Source organism: Diuraphis noxia, unplaced genomic scaffold (genome assembly GCF_037042655.1).
Source record: "Diuraphis noxia isolate RWA-SAM2 unplaced genomic scaffold, SU_Dnox_SAM2 contig0002, whole genome shotgun sequence".
In the NCBI taxonomy this organism is placed as follows: Eukaryota; Metazoa; Arthropoda; class Insecta; order Hemiptera; family Aphididae; genus Diuraphis; species Diuraphis noxia.
This window is the reverse complement of record NW_028301712.1, coordinates 10,064,750-10,082,200: the sequence shown is the minus strand read 5'-3', so window position 1 is coordinate 10,082,200 and position 17,451 is coordinate 10,064,750. Positions and strand designations below refer to the sequence as shown.

The following is a 17,451-nucleotide window of genomic DNA, read 5'->3' as shown; positions in this document are numbered from 1 at the left end:
CTGCAGACTCCTGTTGTAGTCCTGTTGTAAGGAAACAAGAAGGAGAGGGCCAACGAACGTTACAGTGCTGCCATATGGTATCAAACGATAATGACGGATACCTCGATTTTTTATGTAACATGTAATTTTCTCAATATTTTATTATTTTCGGAATTATAATGTCAAATAATTTTGGAGTTATGTTGCACTTCTAAACTTTTCGTTAAATTATTGAATGTCAAGTATCGAGCATATTACTTCGATTTTCAATATTTTGGCTATTTTAAAAAAATCGTACTTACTACCTTCCTAATTTTTCATATTTCACACGATATTATATAAGCTTGTATTCGAAGAAACAACACCGATTATTAAAAAAAACTTTTTACTCGATGTGTACAGGTAATTTTATACATTTTATTACCTATGTAAATATTATCATATAGCCGTTGCTTATCGTTAAAGATGAACAACAACAATATTTCAATAATGCCATATTGCCATGAGTAAAACCTATCATAAAATTAAAACACTATAAAGGTAGACGGCAATTTATTGGTCTTACATAATAAGAATCACCATACTATGGTTAGGTTAGGTTAGATTAATATTACTCTATGGAATACACAGCCAGTAAACCACAGTTTTTGGTAGGTTGCTTGATAATTAATAAACAGCCATTTCTGACTTCTGTTTCAGAAGTTCTGTATAGCATGTTATTACTTAATTGTCTTGAAGACATCTGTGGCGTTTACAAATACAGTTTCAATAAAACAAATCAATAAAAAGCTTGATTTTGTTTCAATAAAATGTTATGCTAAAAAAATATAATAATGTAAGTTATTTTTTACTTTTATTTTAGTCCTATAAATTGCATAAAAGTTATTTGGTTTATTTTAATAGATCGTCCACGGTATAATATCATCCATATGTCTGAATAATATGGAGAATAACTATAAACTATGAGTACTTATAATGTAATGATTATGACATAATTCCATATGATCAAAAAACATTTTTTTTTTTTTTTTACATTCAAAATAACAATATTTGTTTAAGCATGCTTCTATTCGATTACTCGATGAATCGTAATATTTTAATTGATTTGAAGTTTTGATTATTTTTTTAGGTATGACACAGGGGAAAAAACTTAAAATGAAAATATGGGGATTAGGTAAACACACTGATGTACATCATACAGGATACAGTAGCCATGGAATGGTATAGGTACTTATTATAAAATATATAGCCTATAAGCAATAGCTTAAAATTAGGAGATCTAATTTCGTTTATTAAGTATACACAATAGACACCCGGCACACGTAAAAATGTCAAATCCTATGAATAATATTTTTTAAGTACAATAAAATGATCAACATTTTTACTATTCATTTGCATATCTTATATGATATTCAAATTTGACGTCAAATGTTTTTACAAACATTGTGAAATTTATTGTATAAATTTAATGGTTTCAAAATAAACTTCTGGTAATGATGAACCTTGTATAAATATTCAATCCTTAATTATATGTATAATTTATTTGTATTAACTATTTTATTATTTTATTTATTATTTATTGGAGGAAAATGGTTAGTGGATGAGAACAGTATCTCGTTTTTGGAGAAAAATGGTTACATCCAAAAATACTGGACCGTTTTCGATAAATGTTATATTAATGGATTCTTATTAATACAATGATACTTGGAAGGTATTCATCATAGACTTATAAATAAAGTACTTGTCTATGGTATTTATATAGTTTAAAATCCAAATTTTTCAACTCCGAAATTTGAAATATAAATTTTTTGCAAATCGGTATACATTATTGATAAAAATACAAATCTTTAACCCGAACAATTTCAGACGGGACAGCTAATATAGATTTATATTAAAAAACAAAACATAGAACATGAATAAAGTTGTTTAGCCGTTTTAAAATAAAAGACAACATAGGTGTACTATAAAGTTTTAAAGTTTTTATTAGATACCTAATATAACCTGAAGTAGTTGATGAAATTTATAACTAAGACAGATAATATTATCTAAATTTGTGAGTACCGCACTGACATGTATCAATATCATATTAATAAATTTATGGGTAACTTAATTATTGATCACAAAATATTATTTTTTATTTTATAGTAACTTTTAACGCCCTCGTCATATGATTATGCCATAAACCATAACTAATTCATTCATATGCTTGCTCTAGATTCTAATTTTGATAATAAACATGCATTTATAGTCTGTAATAAGTATATACATTATATAATAATATAGCAAGACTATACTACAATTTTTATCTCAATGTATTATACAATACCTTATGTAGGTAAAATATTAATATCACAGTTTCACAGTCACCAAAATAAAATAAAATATGATAAACGGGAAAAATCAAAAAAGTCTCCTTATTTTTTAAATAATATTATAAGACGCATATTTTATACTATATATATTTTTATATCATTATATTATTTTCAATAAATTTAACAAGTAATTTATTATGTTTATAAATACTTATATGAAAAAATACTGAATTTAAATCTACTTATATTTATACCAATGCATATTTTGTAAGTATCAATTAAACTGAAGGAAAATATCTAGATAACTATGTAGAGAATAATAATTTTGTTTTTATGTTCTTTCGTGAATGTGGGACAATATTTTTTAATCCTAAAATGGTACCTATTTAATTTAATTGTTTGTTAATTATTTTCAATGAAATATGAAACATGTATTTCCTAGGCCTATAAACCTATATAAATACATATATGATAGAAGACTGAATTTAAATCAAATATTAATTTGGAGGCTTTTTTCCACGAGACTTTCTTACAGGGGACTTTTTTCCTAATATCAAATTATATATACTTAGTATTCCATAAATATTACATAGGTGATAGGTACCTATATTTTATTTTATTTTGTTAAATAGTTGTACATATTTATATATTATACAATCTGCGACCTAAAGCACAATATGAAAATAAGAATAATACATTAATATAATATTTATTTATAGCATTAAGTCTATTCTGTAATGATATCATATACCTATATCCTATAATTGCATACACATAAAAACAATTGATAATTGATAACACTATCCTAACTCCTAACAGCAGTAAGTTAGCCTACTCAGTTTCAACCGGCGAATGGCAATTCGTTCCTCCCCACTACATCTAACCTTAAATATGGTGAAAGGCCTTTATAGCTTTGTTGCCAATTTATGAATTATTACATTTTTGACTTTTGTCTTAAATCGGCTTGTTATGGTTTATTATATTTTATGATTATTTGTTATGATACTAAGTAAATTGTAATTATTTCTTCGATTATATTTTGTGCATAATGTTACCTAACGACCAGGTAAATTGTACAATTCAAAATTTATACAATTTGTAAATATATTTTCATATATTTATAATATTATTTATCACAATTAGCACCTATAGTTCTTTTATGCATACAAATTGTACACATCTGTTATAATTTAAATATACATTTATTTATTTATTTTACTGTATAATAGGGCAACTGCAGTCCTGCAATTAATAGAAAACCAACCGACGGTGATAATAATGCTTTAGAAAATGGTCATCAGTCAATCACTAATCCAGGAGCAAAAAAGACATGGTCTGAAATCCGACAAACAGTGTGTGACTTTCGCCATCGTCTTTCTACTGTATCAGTGATGTCCATCTCGCATGTATCATTTAGACGGTTACAAAATGGAAAAACACGGGTTTATTTTCTTAGTGCTCCTGTAAATGAATTTGAAACTCTTCTTTACGTTGATTTACCTAACCAAAGTGTCGCCGGTCAATTACCATGGCAACCTTTGATTGAATCCAATTTCCCTAGTGTAATTATGAGCGGCCGATATTCACGAGAAGAACAACTATTATCTGAAAGAAAACGTTTAACTACATTTGGAATTACCTCTTATGAAATCAACAGTGAATCTGGTAGAATTGTTTTCCCTGCTGCAAGTACATTATTTCAATGTAATGATAATGAATATTCAGTAAGCAATTCCATTAATATATTTAAATTTTTGTATAGTAATCAATTTTATTTAATAGACTAATTCATTATATCCAACTGAGTTGAGAACAACTTCTGCTGGAGCTAAGCTTTCACCTCAGATTTGTCCAAATAACGTTGATATTGTTGCATATGTTTGTAACTTTGATATTTGGGTAACTCATATAGCTTCAGGTAGTACTAAAAGATTGACATTTGCTCATAAAGGTGGACGGTGTTTATCAGATGATCCATTGGCAGCAGGTGTACCTTCCTATGTAATGCAAGAAGAATTTAATCGTTATCATGGTTATTGGTGGCAACCAAAACAACATAAAGGTACATCTTAATAAAAAACATCTATTTAGTTTTCTTATATTGTAGACAACCTAATTTAATATTATGATTAAAATATTAAAGTCTTAAAGTAAACTAGTAAAATAAATTCTTTATTTTATTTTTTTATTTTGATCTGATTTGTTTTAATGATTTTTACTAAACATAGACTGCATTTAAAATTTGAAAATGTTCCATTGAGCATGCTCAGTTTGTCTGTAATTATAGGTACAATATAGACAAATAATTAACAGCATACCTATTGAGACTTCAAAGTCTAGATTTCTTTATTTAATTTAAAGTTCTTTACTCAAACTATAAATTCATAATATTCAATCTGAATCTTTATAAATTAAAACAGTTCAAAATTTGGGTAAAATTAATGTTCAAACTCAAACTGTTCAGATATTTTCAGCATAATAACTTTAGACTATAATAAAAACGACAGATTCATTTTTTATTTTATTTTTTTGTTAATAGAAAAAACTGTCATACTAACATTAGATATTAAAATATTTTATAGTTTGTAATAATGGTTGCCATTGGCATGCTCAGCTTTTTTGAAGGGGAAAGGGATATAAATTTTTGACTCTTAACAGATCACATTACATATATATATATATATATATATATATATATATTTATGCTTTATCATATATTATATATATATATTTATGCTTTATCATATATTATATATATATAAAATTAGCTAAAGGGTGAATATGACACCCTCATATCCACCATGAGTTAGTCCCTTATAGTGCTACATAACCTATTTTAAATAATATACTTGGCAAATAGGTATTCTATTAAGTAATATTATGTTAAATTATTATATTATTTTTGTTTCTGCCACTTGTACATAAGCACTTAACAGTTGATAATTCAAAAAATAGCCTACTGAAAAAGCTTAGAATTTCTGGGTTGCTTTCTTTTTAATGATATAAATTTAATAATTATTTTATTTTATACAATGCAGTAGATAATGTCTACAGGATTTTATATGAAGAAGTTGATGAAAGTGAAGTAAAAATATTCAATTTTCCATCATCTAATTCAGCTGGTAGTGGTGAAGTTGAACAATATAGGTACTGTAGTTATTAATTAAACAATATATTTTATTATAATATGTTGAATTATATAACCATATTACTATAGATTTCCTCGAGCCGGTACTGCTAATTCTAAGTCTAACATAAAACTAGTGGAATTTCAACTTAATGAAGAGTATCAAATTATTAATGTAAAAAATATGGAACTTCAATATCCATTGGACCATATGTTTCCTTGGATGGAATACTTGGTTAGAGTTGGATGGACACCTAATGATGACTTGTTAGTATAACTTGATAATAATAATTGAAACATAAATATATGATTAAATAATAAATAATCAATAATCAAAACATAATATAAATATATTCTGATATATTTTAAATTTAAATTAACTTATACTTATACTTGACATAAATAATTTTTATGAAGGTATGTTTTAAAAATTTAAGATTAAACTTTTGTTTCAGAATATGGCTTCAAGTTTTGGATCGAAGACAACAAAGACTTGAATTGATGGTTCTATCAATTGATAATTTTACTGAACATCCTTCTTCTAATATAATAAATACATCACATAATACAACTTTTATTCCACCTCAAGTTATATATTCACAGACTTCTAATGTTTGGGTCAATGTAATAAATCATATTTATTAATTCCTTCATAGTTCATAGTATCATATTTAAATATTAAATTATACATAATAGGTTCATGATCTATTGTATATGTTCCCCATCACAAGTAGTAGTGAAATAACCATGATCTGGGCTACGGAAGACACTGGATTTCGACATTTATACTTAATTACTAGTATAATAACAAAAGTATCTCATGAAAATGGCATACAGAATGTAGATCCCAGTGAAAGTAAATAATTTTAATCATCTAATTTAATTATTATATTAATATGTTTATTAACTTTAAATTTAACTATTTATCAGACAATATGATGATGTCCAAACTAGCATTGACCAGTGGAAATTGGGAAGTATGTGGTAAAGGACTTTGGGTTGATTTGAAGTATCAAATAGTATATTTCATGGCTGTTAGAGAATCACCTTTGGAAAAACATTTATATGCAGTATCATTAAAAAGCCCAGGAAATATTAAACTGCTCACTAAACCAGGCTACTCTTATGAAATTGATATCGATAAGGTAAATAATTAAAAATTTAAATTTAATTACTTTTTTATGCAAAATTAATTAAATTTTTTCATTCATAGTTATATATATCTTTATTTTAATAGCTTAAGTTTATGATTAAATTAAAAATGAACAATAAATTAATTATATATCAAGCTAGTACATACATTTCTATTTATTTTTTTATTAATCTTAAACATCGGAATCTATGGCTATTAGCATTTTGTGGGGGTTTATGGCTGGTTGAGTAACATGGGTACAAGGAGTGACAATTTGTCACTGTAAACCTATCTTGGAACTAGCGACTCTGGCCAATTTTTGACCTCAGTTATATAATAAAAGTACATCTTGTTCAATATAAATTTAGTTATAAAACTATGTATTATTGCAAAACTTTTCTTGTTCATTCAGAATTGCGAAATTTGTGTGGCTGTGTATAGTAATATAAGAAAACCTCCTTCTTGTCAAGTTTTCCGGATAGAACATAATGATATGACTGTTGATGGAATATATTTACAATCAATTGGATTTTTAGTAGAAAACTCAGGTAAACATGATTCTAATTTTATATTTTTAATTTTTATGTTTTTTTTAAACTGTTGTATTTTTTTTTTAATTCAGAAATAAATAGTGTTCTCCAGAGCCCTACATTAGTTACACACCAAATTAGTTCTGGAGACGTATTGTTTGCCATGGTGTTCAAACCTCATAATTTTGTATCTGGTCAAAAATATCCTACTATTCTCCATGTATATGGTGGGCCAGAAGTACAACTAGTAACAAATACATTTAAGGTAAATTTATATAATAATTCTTTAATATTTATTAGTTAAATGATAAATAAATGTACTTATTTATTTATTTTTCTTTATCTTAGGGTGCTAGGCATATCAGAATGCATATGTTAGCATCTCAAGGCTATGTTGTCATTGCAATTGATTCTCGAGGCTCAAGACATAGAGGTTTGATTTTTGAAAGTCATCTAAAAGGAAGATTAGTGAGTGTCTTGAAATGTTTCAGTATTTGAATGAATAATAAATAAACTGTATTTATGATTAAAGGGCACTGTAGAACTTTCAGATCAAATTGAAGTTCTCAAATGGTTAGCTGAATACCTTGGATATATAGATATGAATCGGTTGGCTATTCATGGATGGTCGTATGGGGGGTATTTAAGTCTTATGGGACTTGCTACTTATTCGAATATTTTCAAAGTAAATTATGTTTTAAATTTAACAGTAAATATTTGTTTATCATTCATCAAATTGTATACAAATAAATCGTACTTGTTTCAGTTAGCTATAGCTGGAGCCCCAGTAACATCATGGGCAATGTATGATACTGGGTATACAGAAAGGTACATGGATTTGCCCCAATATAATACTGTTGGATATATGAATGGTTCTGTCTTAAGTTATGTCAGTCGTTTACCGGATGAGTAAGTTTTTCCCAAATATATTAAATTTATTATAAACTATTTTACCTAACTTTATTTTTCAGGGAGAACAGATTACTAATTATACATGGACTAATTGATGAAAATGTTCATTTTTCTCATACCAGTTTACTGATCAACACACTTATAAAATATGGAAAACCTTATCAACTTCAGGTATGATAAATATTTTAATGCCCTCAGTCATATTTTAGAAACTTGACAGTCATATAAATACTGATTTAAAAAAAAAAAATAATGAAAACCCTTTAACCTCTTTAAATTTAGAAAATCGTTGTTATATTCTTTGTAATTTGTATTTGTAAACACCTTCAGTAATCAGGACTTATATAGGTTCTACTATAAATATTTTTCAAAATATTTTTTTTTTATTAATTTTAATTCATCACCTTATTTGTTACCTTGATTTAACTAATAAAACTTAAATTGTTTAATTTTATACTTTTTTCAAATACATTATTAATTCACAATTTTTTTTTATTTTTTATAATTTGAAGTAGTTAACATTTGATTAAGACTATAAAGTAAAGCTAGAAAGCTATTTATCTTACCTTATATTTCAGATGGTCTAAAATTTTTCATTAACAGCAGAACCTTAAAAAAGAAACCTTTTCTCAGAGAAAAGGAGAGAAAACCTTCATTTGGTTAAAACAATACCATAAAATATCATTGATAAAACACTATTCAATCTTACTCTACAAATTATTTATATACGAGTTGTAAAACCATTACTAATGTAGTTAAGTTTTTTGTGTTCTCATAGTACTATTGCTATATAACATTGAAGATTATTTCAAGATATTATTAATAATACTTAAAAATATTTTACGTAACTTGATAATTAATTTATTATTCTAGATCTACCCAAGTGAAAGACATAGTTTAAGAAGTTTGGATGCTACTAAACATTATGATGCTACATTTTTATCTTTTTTACAAAACTATTTATAACCTTAAACTTGAAAATATATTGTTTATTTATTTATTTTAATTATTATTTTGTTTACAAAACTAATTTATTGTTAAATCTAGTTAATTTTTTTATTGAAGCACATATTATATACAAAAAAAAAATAAATAATAATAATTAAAAACATCATTTAAAACATTTGTATGTCAAATTTATAAGAAATGTTTTACTGTATAATAATAGGTTATATTAAAATTATAACATTTAATGAATATTAAATAATTATTGTACATTTTAAAATATAAAGATACTATAGTTTTATACAACCATTTTTGTATTGTACTTAAAATTAAATAATTCAGATTTTTTACTGTGATTTTGTTATACCTATTTAAATTATTATTAATTGGATATAGCTATTGTAAATAACTTTAAAATACTTTGTTATTATTGTTAAACAATTTAACACATTATATTGTAATATATTTAAAATAATATTAGTACATATTATACAATTGTAAAGCTAGCCAATTATTTGTTAGGGGTTTATTTATTGATTTAATTATATTTCATAATATAAATATCAAGCTTAGTCTTAAATTTTAAAGATAATTATTGTTATTATTTATTATTGATAAAAATATGATAATATTATTATTAATTAAAAATTCGGAAATTTTTAACAAGCTAGATAACTAACTCATCTTCTATCAGTGAAGCCGTTACGCATCAGCCGGCTGATAATGCCGCCATTTGCAAAGAGGTCAATATCGTGTAATGTTACGTTTACTATTACTAATGTAACAATGTTTAATGCTTAGTGGCTTACATTTTAAACTGCAATAACTAAAATATTTAGCGAGTTCGATTGTGAAGAGGAAAATATGTTGGCAAGCCCACAAATCAGAATTAATTAAATTAATTGTTAGTATGAATTTAAAAATAAGATTTCGTGCATTTGCAAAAAATCATCATTAGCTACAAATTGCACTAGTAAAATAAATAAATAAAATAAACTTGTATTGTTTTTAAACCATTAAAATTAACTTTTGATTTGCATAATGTGTATAAAAATTACTTTTATTATATTATTGATTATTATGTTTTGCAACTAATGTAACGGGTACATTTTGTATTAATTATGCCAATCATTAAAAACATTATTACTGTTAATCTTATTTTGTTTACTAATTGAATTAAAATTTACTATGTGTATTACTATATTCTATATGGCTTAAGTACATATTATATCTAACCCTTGATCAAAACAATTGAGGAAATTTAAAAAATCTAGTGTTGAGCGAGTATTGGTTTTAGATCTTGAGTTTTAATTATTTTGAGCCAAGTCAAGTATTCTAAAATGGTCGAACATTTTTTCAATGTCAAGTACTCAACCAACTCTAAAAAAAAATCATATTCAAAAATATATTTTACTATTTCAAGCGGCAAAACTATGACCTCTTTATAAATGGACGCCATTTAGAACAACTGGTTTAAGTTTGGGTGAAAGACGATATTGATAGTTAGTCATCTAGGTTGTTTAAAATCTCTATATTATACAAAAAAATTAAATTATTTTTATTAGTAATTATCAATATTATAAACAATAAAATGACAGCGAATTCCAAAAATATTTGAATGAAAATAAAATACACATTAAAACTAGGGAATATACGATTTGCTATACAAATATAATATATATAGCTATCAGATAGATACAGTGGCGTAGCCAGAAATCTCCTTAGGGAGGGGCCCACTAGATAAAACACCAAAATCATACGTTTTAGTATATTATATTTTATATTTAATTAAGACAATTTAAGTACTTATATTAAAACCTGTACAATTTAAGTAATGCCTATTATTTATATCATTTATATAAGTCTTTTGCCCTTTCACTAGATATCATACGATATTTGGTTTTAGAATGTTCATTTAAATCAGCCATTGCATTCTTATACTTGGTCATCGGCTCTCTTACTAGGTTCTTTAACGGCTACAAGAAATAATTATAAAATTACTATATTTATAAATAATCAAAGGAAATAATTTTTTTTCTGTGTAATATACCTGGTTGCCTGATCCACCGCCTGAAAAAGCAAATACAACACACCATTTGCAATAGGCTCCTTTATTAATCTCACTATAAGCTAACCATGGAAATATTTCTAAATACTTATATTGAAATTTTCTATTATGTTTGCCTTCTGTACGTATAGGAACGGTTCCAGATAAACGTTCTGGACTAGAATCTAGATACGATAATCCATTATTGATTTTATCTTTTGCTATTTATATTGTACTGCAGGGTATCGCAAAACAATGCGAATTAACAATTTACTATTTTTATTTTGGTTTTCATATCAAATCATTATTTAATCATACATTATAAAGTATTAAAGTATAATACGAGTGTCGATTACTCAGTAGTATTGTGTTATACTATTATAATATGTACTACACGGGCCAAGGGGGGGGGGGCCCGGGCCCCCATGGGCCCCCCTCTAAATACGCCACTGGATAGATAAACTATAGAAATTTAACACACAATGGCAATACATTAAATAATATTTATAATTATATAAATATATTAAATATATCCATGTTTATTCAATAATGATTTAAACACAATACTCACTGTAGAGTTGGAGTTGCCAGTAAGTATAATACTTTAATATCTTAAATTCTTAATGATGTTTATAAAAGGTAATTATTTTAATATTTAATTATTCATAGGAATCATGAATATTGTCTGATTATAAATGTGTAATACATAATATATTGTAATCACTAATCTGTTGTGCATGTAACAAATGTAGCAAAATACATAGTTGAGAAATGCAGTACCTACCTATTACTAATAGTCCTATACAGTTAAATATAGTTATTATTATACTTTTTTTAAAACAAATCATATATATTTGTATTTGAAATAAAATAATCGTATAAATTGAGTTATAATATTTTTATGTTTAATGTTAATATCAGATTAAAGCATGTATTAAGTATTTAAGTAAGAAGTATAGAAGCCGAGAAGTAGGTATATGTGCGAGATCTATACATGGCCTTATGGTCAATTTGACAAAAAGACATTTGCGATTTGCATGATATGCAGACGAATTAGTTCACAAAGTCTAATACTATGATCTAAGATTTGTTTTTACAATGATGTAGGTGGATTTTTTTGTGTGTCCTCGGGTTTTTGAGCACAGTAGTGGTGACTTTCTGGTATCAGATTTAATCTATTTTCTAGGTACTTTGAAAAACTATTGAATTGAGAGAATACCTAACAATAATAATTTAAATTCTAAACATATTATTACCACGGTTAACTACACGGCGTAGATAACTGTGATTATTACGTGTTAATTTTTTATCCTTAGAAATTAAAACATGCATAATGCTCAGTGCTCTAGAGTTTAGATCTAGGTAGGTACCTATATACCTACTCGACTTGGCGTCTTCAGCTACTCTAATGCTCAAAAACTTTTTCTCATTGCTACTATGGCCGTATATTAAGTTCTTACAATAATTTATCATAATATACGATAAACCTAATTAAAAATAAACAGAGACCTACCCTAAGACGAGATACGCTCGAAACTTACCTTTATGGCTTTATAACTTCTGTAGCCTATAGATAAAGCAAATAGTGAGTCTGGTTTTATTTCTATTTAATTATTAATTATTACCTAAGTATTGGATATATTATTATAATACCTATGCGTATTTTATCATCAATCAACACGACAACACGTCATTATCATGTAACTACCTACCTACCTTACATAGTTACTTACGTATTTTGTAAAATATGTTGCGTAAGATATTATGATTAAAAATGTATAAATTATAATTTATTACTGTTATGTTGGTCTGTAATCTGCTAATAGAATTTCGACCTTTATTGTTGTTTCAAAGTTTCAACAATTTATAATAATAATGAAATAGGTATAGGTACTTAGTGATTTTGAAATAGATAATAATAGGTATAGGCGCCTACTTGGAATTTGATTAGGTGCTTATAATTTATTGTCATAAATATTTGATATATCTTTAGTTATAGGTATAAGCCGGTTAGGTACCTATTCAATATATCAGGGATTACGAACACCTTTTTTGGGTATGCCAAATTGGTCTAATCAAGGTTTTGAACATTTTTCAAAAATACAAATACCATAATTTTTTATAATTTTAATTTTTCGCGTGCCATTTATATTTGACCAACGTTCCACTTTTGGTTGACGTACCAGCCCTGCTATATAATATAGTGTATAGATCAACAGTCATCGTCAATTCATATTTTTAAGGGCCACATTAGGAATTTTGAAATTGTTCGCAGCCATCAAAATTGAAGACACTACTGGTAAAAACCAATTAACAAAAATAATAAATCACAGAACTATGTAATGTATTATGATAATAAAAACGACGATTTTTACTTGTTTTCTTTTGCCGGTGAGCTAGATAAATTTGCCCTCAAGCCGCATAATATATATGTGGCCTTCAGCGAGCCGTCACGCCATTTGGTAACCCCTAGCTGCTGCTATAGACTACAGGTATTAAGCATAAATTTATAAGATATAAATATATGTACCATGTACCTATATTTAGATCTTATGGCAATTTATATGTAAAATACATAGTAAAGTACTAAAGTGAATTATAAATTAATGGTATTAATTATTATAGTAAGATTCTGAGTGAACCTGATTCTATGTGTGTGACAAAATTCATTAAAATCACAAACAATTTATTTTGCAATTCAGAAATGTATGAAATGATAAATTTTTATAGTAAATTATAAAAAATTTTCAACGAGATTTCTCATAAATCAATTAGTATATTTTAACCAAAAAATCTAAAGTTTAGTAACAAAAAAAATTTGAATAGATATTTTAAGTTCAAATTTAGACGAAGTTAGTTTAATTAATATTTAATATAATGGAAAATAATGATTGTAGTAATATTTTTTAATTTAAAATTATTATTTGTGGGTACTTGAAACTTTTAAGAGGACTTAACACTGGCATTTGTTGTATCCGTGTTAAACCTACCCACTTTTACTGATGTCAATCCAAAAAAGTAGTTTAATAAAAAAAAAAAAACGCCATGGTAGCACACTAGCACCGGTGCGGCGGTATGCTTCAGCTCCACCAAAAAAAAAAAAAAATAAGAAATTAAAAATTATTCCTTTGCGGTCTATGAAAGTTATGTATAAAATGTATATAGCTTTACATAAATTGAAATCTAAAATAAAACCCTTGAAACCTCGACATATGTATGCTAAACTTATAGGAGACCCTTGTTAAACCAATTGTTACCTAGCTACTATGTAAGAGGTATAATAATTGTCGGTAGAGGTTTTCAAAGTAATGCGATTAGTATGGATGTGGGTTGCTAATTTTGTCTAGATTTAGACCATTTTTAAGTATAAAAAAAGTTGAAAGTAATAATATTAAAAAACCGTGATATTATAACCTATGGATAGTTATTATACATATGCATAGATTGAGTACCTATACTTATACATTTAATTTATTTGTAGGTACCTACTAAGTACTAATAAACTATATTATGCGCAATGATAATTTTTATCTGTTATGATGTTATAGAATTACTACAATACCGCCAGAACCGGTGTGATTGCTATAAATTAAAATAATGTTATTTAATGTGTTCTTAAATTCCAACGATATTAATCATAATTATTAATAAATAATAAATGTTAATATATCTATAGAGTGTTATTGAAATATTTTATAGTTTATTAGTGAGAAACTTAGCCATTTAACCCTTTAATGTTTAATTACATTACCAATTGATTAAGTATAAAGTATTTAATGTATAATATGACGTATTGTATACTTATTGATTATAGGTAATGATTAATGATCACCATGGTTCATAATTCATAATTCATATGGTTATAATTCCAAATATAATTAGATATGTCAGCAAACTAAGCAAACAAAATATGTGGAACCTCGACAAAGCAGACGTCACGCAATAAGGTACAAGTAAGAAACATAGGTACCTACCTATATTGATATTTTATCAGATATAAATGATATATAATACCTACGATCCTACGTTTAGGATAAGATTCCCGAAATTACTTACTTTATATTATCTGGCTTAAGATATGCGTACTAGATATTTTTATTTTATTTTAATTGAGCCTCAGCAACAAAGGTTATTGGCTATAAACATTGATATTTTTTTACACAAGTATGAAGCATTAACAATAATATTATATACATAACAATAATAATAGTATGAAAAAAAAGATTGAAATATATCTAGATTAAATTAGTTGGTATAGTACTAGGTATTTATAACACAATAATTATAGGTATCTTATCTAACTGGTGTTATGGATGCAACTACGAGAGCATGATCATCACGATTAAAATTTTGAATTTTTTAATATGCATGCCTTATATTCCTTATAACTACAACTATCTACTTAAATACCCAATAGAAATAATAGAATCGCTTTATAAATTGTATAATAGAAAATAGAAATACATAATACCTACTCACTATAGACTACTATAGGATTGAATCAATGACAAAAAAGCTACAGATGAAAAAGACACAAAATAATCTATGTAGAATGTAGGCATACTACAGCACGGACGCATAGTGCTATGAGCCTATGAAAGTATGAACAGTGTAATAAAGTTAAGTGTAAAGTCCATTTAAGTACCTAAGTTTTGTCACGCGCATTTCACTTTCAACTTTTTATATACAATAATTTACATGCTAGAACAACGTGGAATGTTGGATATCAGACAAACAACTAAAAAGAGAGTGGAGCATAGGCGTGCGCACAGGGGCAGCAAGGTGTGCTCTTGCTGCTCCTGGACGGTTTGAATATATTTGTATGGGCCGAACTATTACTATATAATAATAACATAACATAATAATAAAGAATAATGTGTTATTGATATTTGATGTATTTTTAATTTTGATTTGGTATACCGGTGTTGAGCAAAAACAATCTATGATTAACCAATGGTTATCGTTTAAAATATTTTTATTTAAAGGTCAAAAGTTAAATTTTGATTTTGAGCTTAAAAATGTTAACTTAATACCCATGTATGGGCCGGTAAAAATATTCGCTGCCCCTGACTTGAAACTCTGCGCACGCCTATGGAGTGGAGTCTTTGCATTTCAAAATTATATAGTTGACTGCAATCGCCCTTCTGTTTAGTTTTAATTTTAAAAATAGTTAACAGATAAGAGTTGTCTACGAATGAAAGACGAAACAGTGTTTCGTCTTTCATTCGTTGAACTATTGGTGTTTCGGAAACACCAATAGTTCAAATTATAAAGGCCAAAGGGCGATTTAAAAACATAAAACTTTACAAATTAATGAACAATATATGAGTTTCAGAGAATCAGGTCAATAAATATTAAAACCAAAATATCCAATTTAAAAAAAAATAGAAAATCGTTTTAATAAATTAACACTAACATTCTGAAACGTCGAAATACCAAAGACATATTCAGTGGCAAAACGATTGTGTTCTTTGAGAAGCGATTGCTTCTCGATTTTTTTAAGGTTTGGAGGTAAATGTTTATTGAAAAAAAAAATATTTTAAATATCTAATAGGTACGGTAAGTCGGTGGGTGGGTGTGTAAATTGTAAGTTTGCTTATGGGTTGTTTTTGGTTCGTTTCGCCACTGGACATATTAATACGTTTTTTTTGCGATATACCTCCTCAAATAATATTATATACAATTTAAGTTCAATTATAAAATAATTCAATTCCGAATTATTTTATATTCTAACTTATGTTAATTTTATATGATTTTGAGTATAATAACATTTTTATAGTAGTTTATAGTATTTATTTATAAAAAAGATTTTTCTACATTTTTAAATTTTGATATTTTGTCTTTAACTATTTTGACCATAAATAATAAAGATACGGATAGAACCTAACGGTCTTATCAGCGTTTATTAAGGGGTATAATTATTACTACAATCACAGAACAATTACAATTAAGGCCAATTAGGCCAAATAAGTATATATATCTACCTATATCGAATGACGAGACGTATCGACTATCAATATAAAGGCATTGATAAAAAGGCCTCAATTGCATTTCCCTCTGGAAACGCGGCCTCAAATATACTTAACATAATTGTTAAATCGTGGCCTATTAATATCTTTACTATCTATGATTCTGACCGATTTCCTAAATAATAATTACAATTTTTTACAGCTATTACTTGCATAATAGTACAATACCATACCCACTCTTAATATTTAAATTATTATATTGATTATTAATTTAAGAATATATCAGACCAATGTGGATTAGTCCATTATTAATCAACTTTTTTTTTTTGTCTTTTATCAACTATCATTATCATTGTAATTTATATTTTATAGAAAATTATGTTAAATAAAAGTACATTATTTTAACACAAACAATATTTGAAAGTGGGATGCACGTTACGAGAAACTTAGTAGGTGCCTAAAGCTTCCTTCATGATCATGACTCGTGTCTTTTTAGTT

General features: G+C 26.4%; 1 protein-coding gene across 3 annotated transcripts; it reads left to right on the top strand.

Annotated features, from left to right (window-relative positions):
* The first annotated feature begins 3,189 nt into the window (after nt 1-3,189).
* Nucleotides 3,190-10,090, top strand: LOC107166824 (dipeptidyl peptidase 9). 3 transcript variants are annotated; one of them, XM_015515637.2, is made up of 15 exons: nt 3,190-3,357; nt 3,521-4,015; nt 4,074-4,353; nt 5,333-5,438; nt 5,509-5,685; nt 5,874-6,042; nt 6,115-6,274; nt 6,349-6,563; nt 6,963-7,098; nt 7,173-7,345; nt 7,429-7,548; nt 7,613-7,765; nt 7,847-7,989; nt 8,052-8,163; nt 8,866-10,090. In XM_015515637.2, exons 1-15 carry the CDS (start codon nt 3,340-3,342, stop codon nt 8,956-8,958), a joined length of 2,550 nt encoding a protein of 849 aa, XP_015371123.2. In that variant the 5' UTR covers nt 3,190-3,339; the 3' UTR covers nt 8,959-10,090. The 3 variants fall into 3 exon arrangements, with proteins under 3 accessions (XP_015371123.2, XP_089076383.1, XP_015371122.2); XM_089220257.1 differs by lacking the exon at nt 8,866-10,090 and adding an exon at nt 8,571-8,774 and having other exon boundaries at nt 5,330-5,438; XM_015515636.2 differs by having other exon boundaries at nt 3,191-3,357; nt 5,330-5,438.
* Nucleotides 10,091-17,451: the final 7,361 nt, after the last annotated feature.

Bases quoted from the DNA above. Each gene is read 5' to 3' on its own strand.
- LOC107166824 (XM_015515636.2), top strand. The intron at 4,354-5,329 runs GTACATCTTAAT...TATACAATGCAG, and splicing joins GCAACCAAAACAACATAAAG to TAGATAATGTCTACAGGATT. The intron at 5,686-5,873 runs GTTAGTATAACT...CTTTTGTTTCAG, and splicing joins TGGACACCTAATGATGACTT to AATATGGCTTCAAGTTTTGG.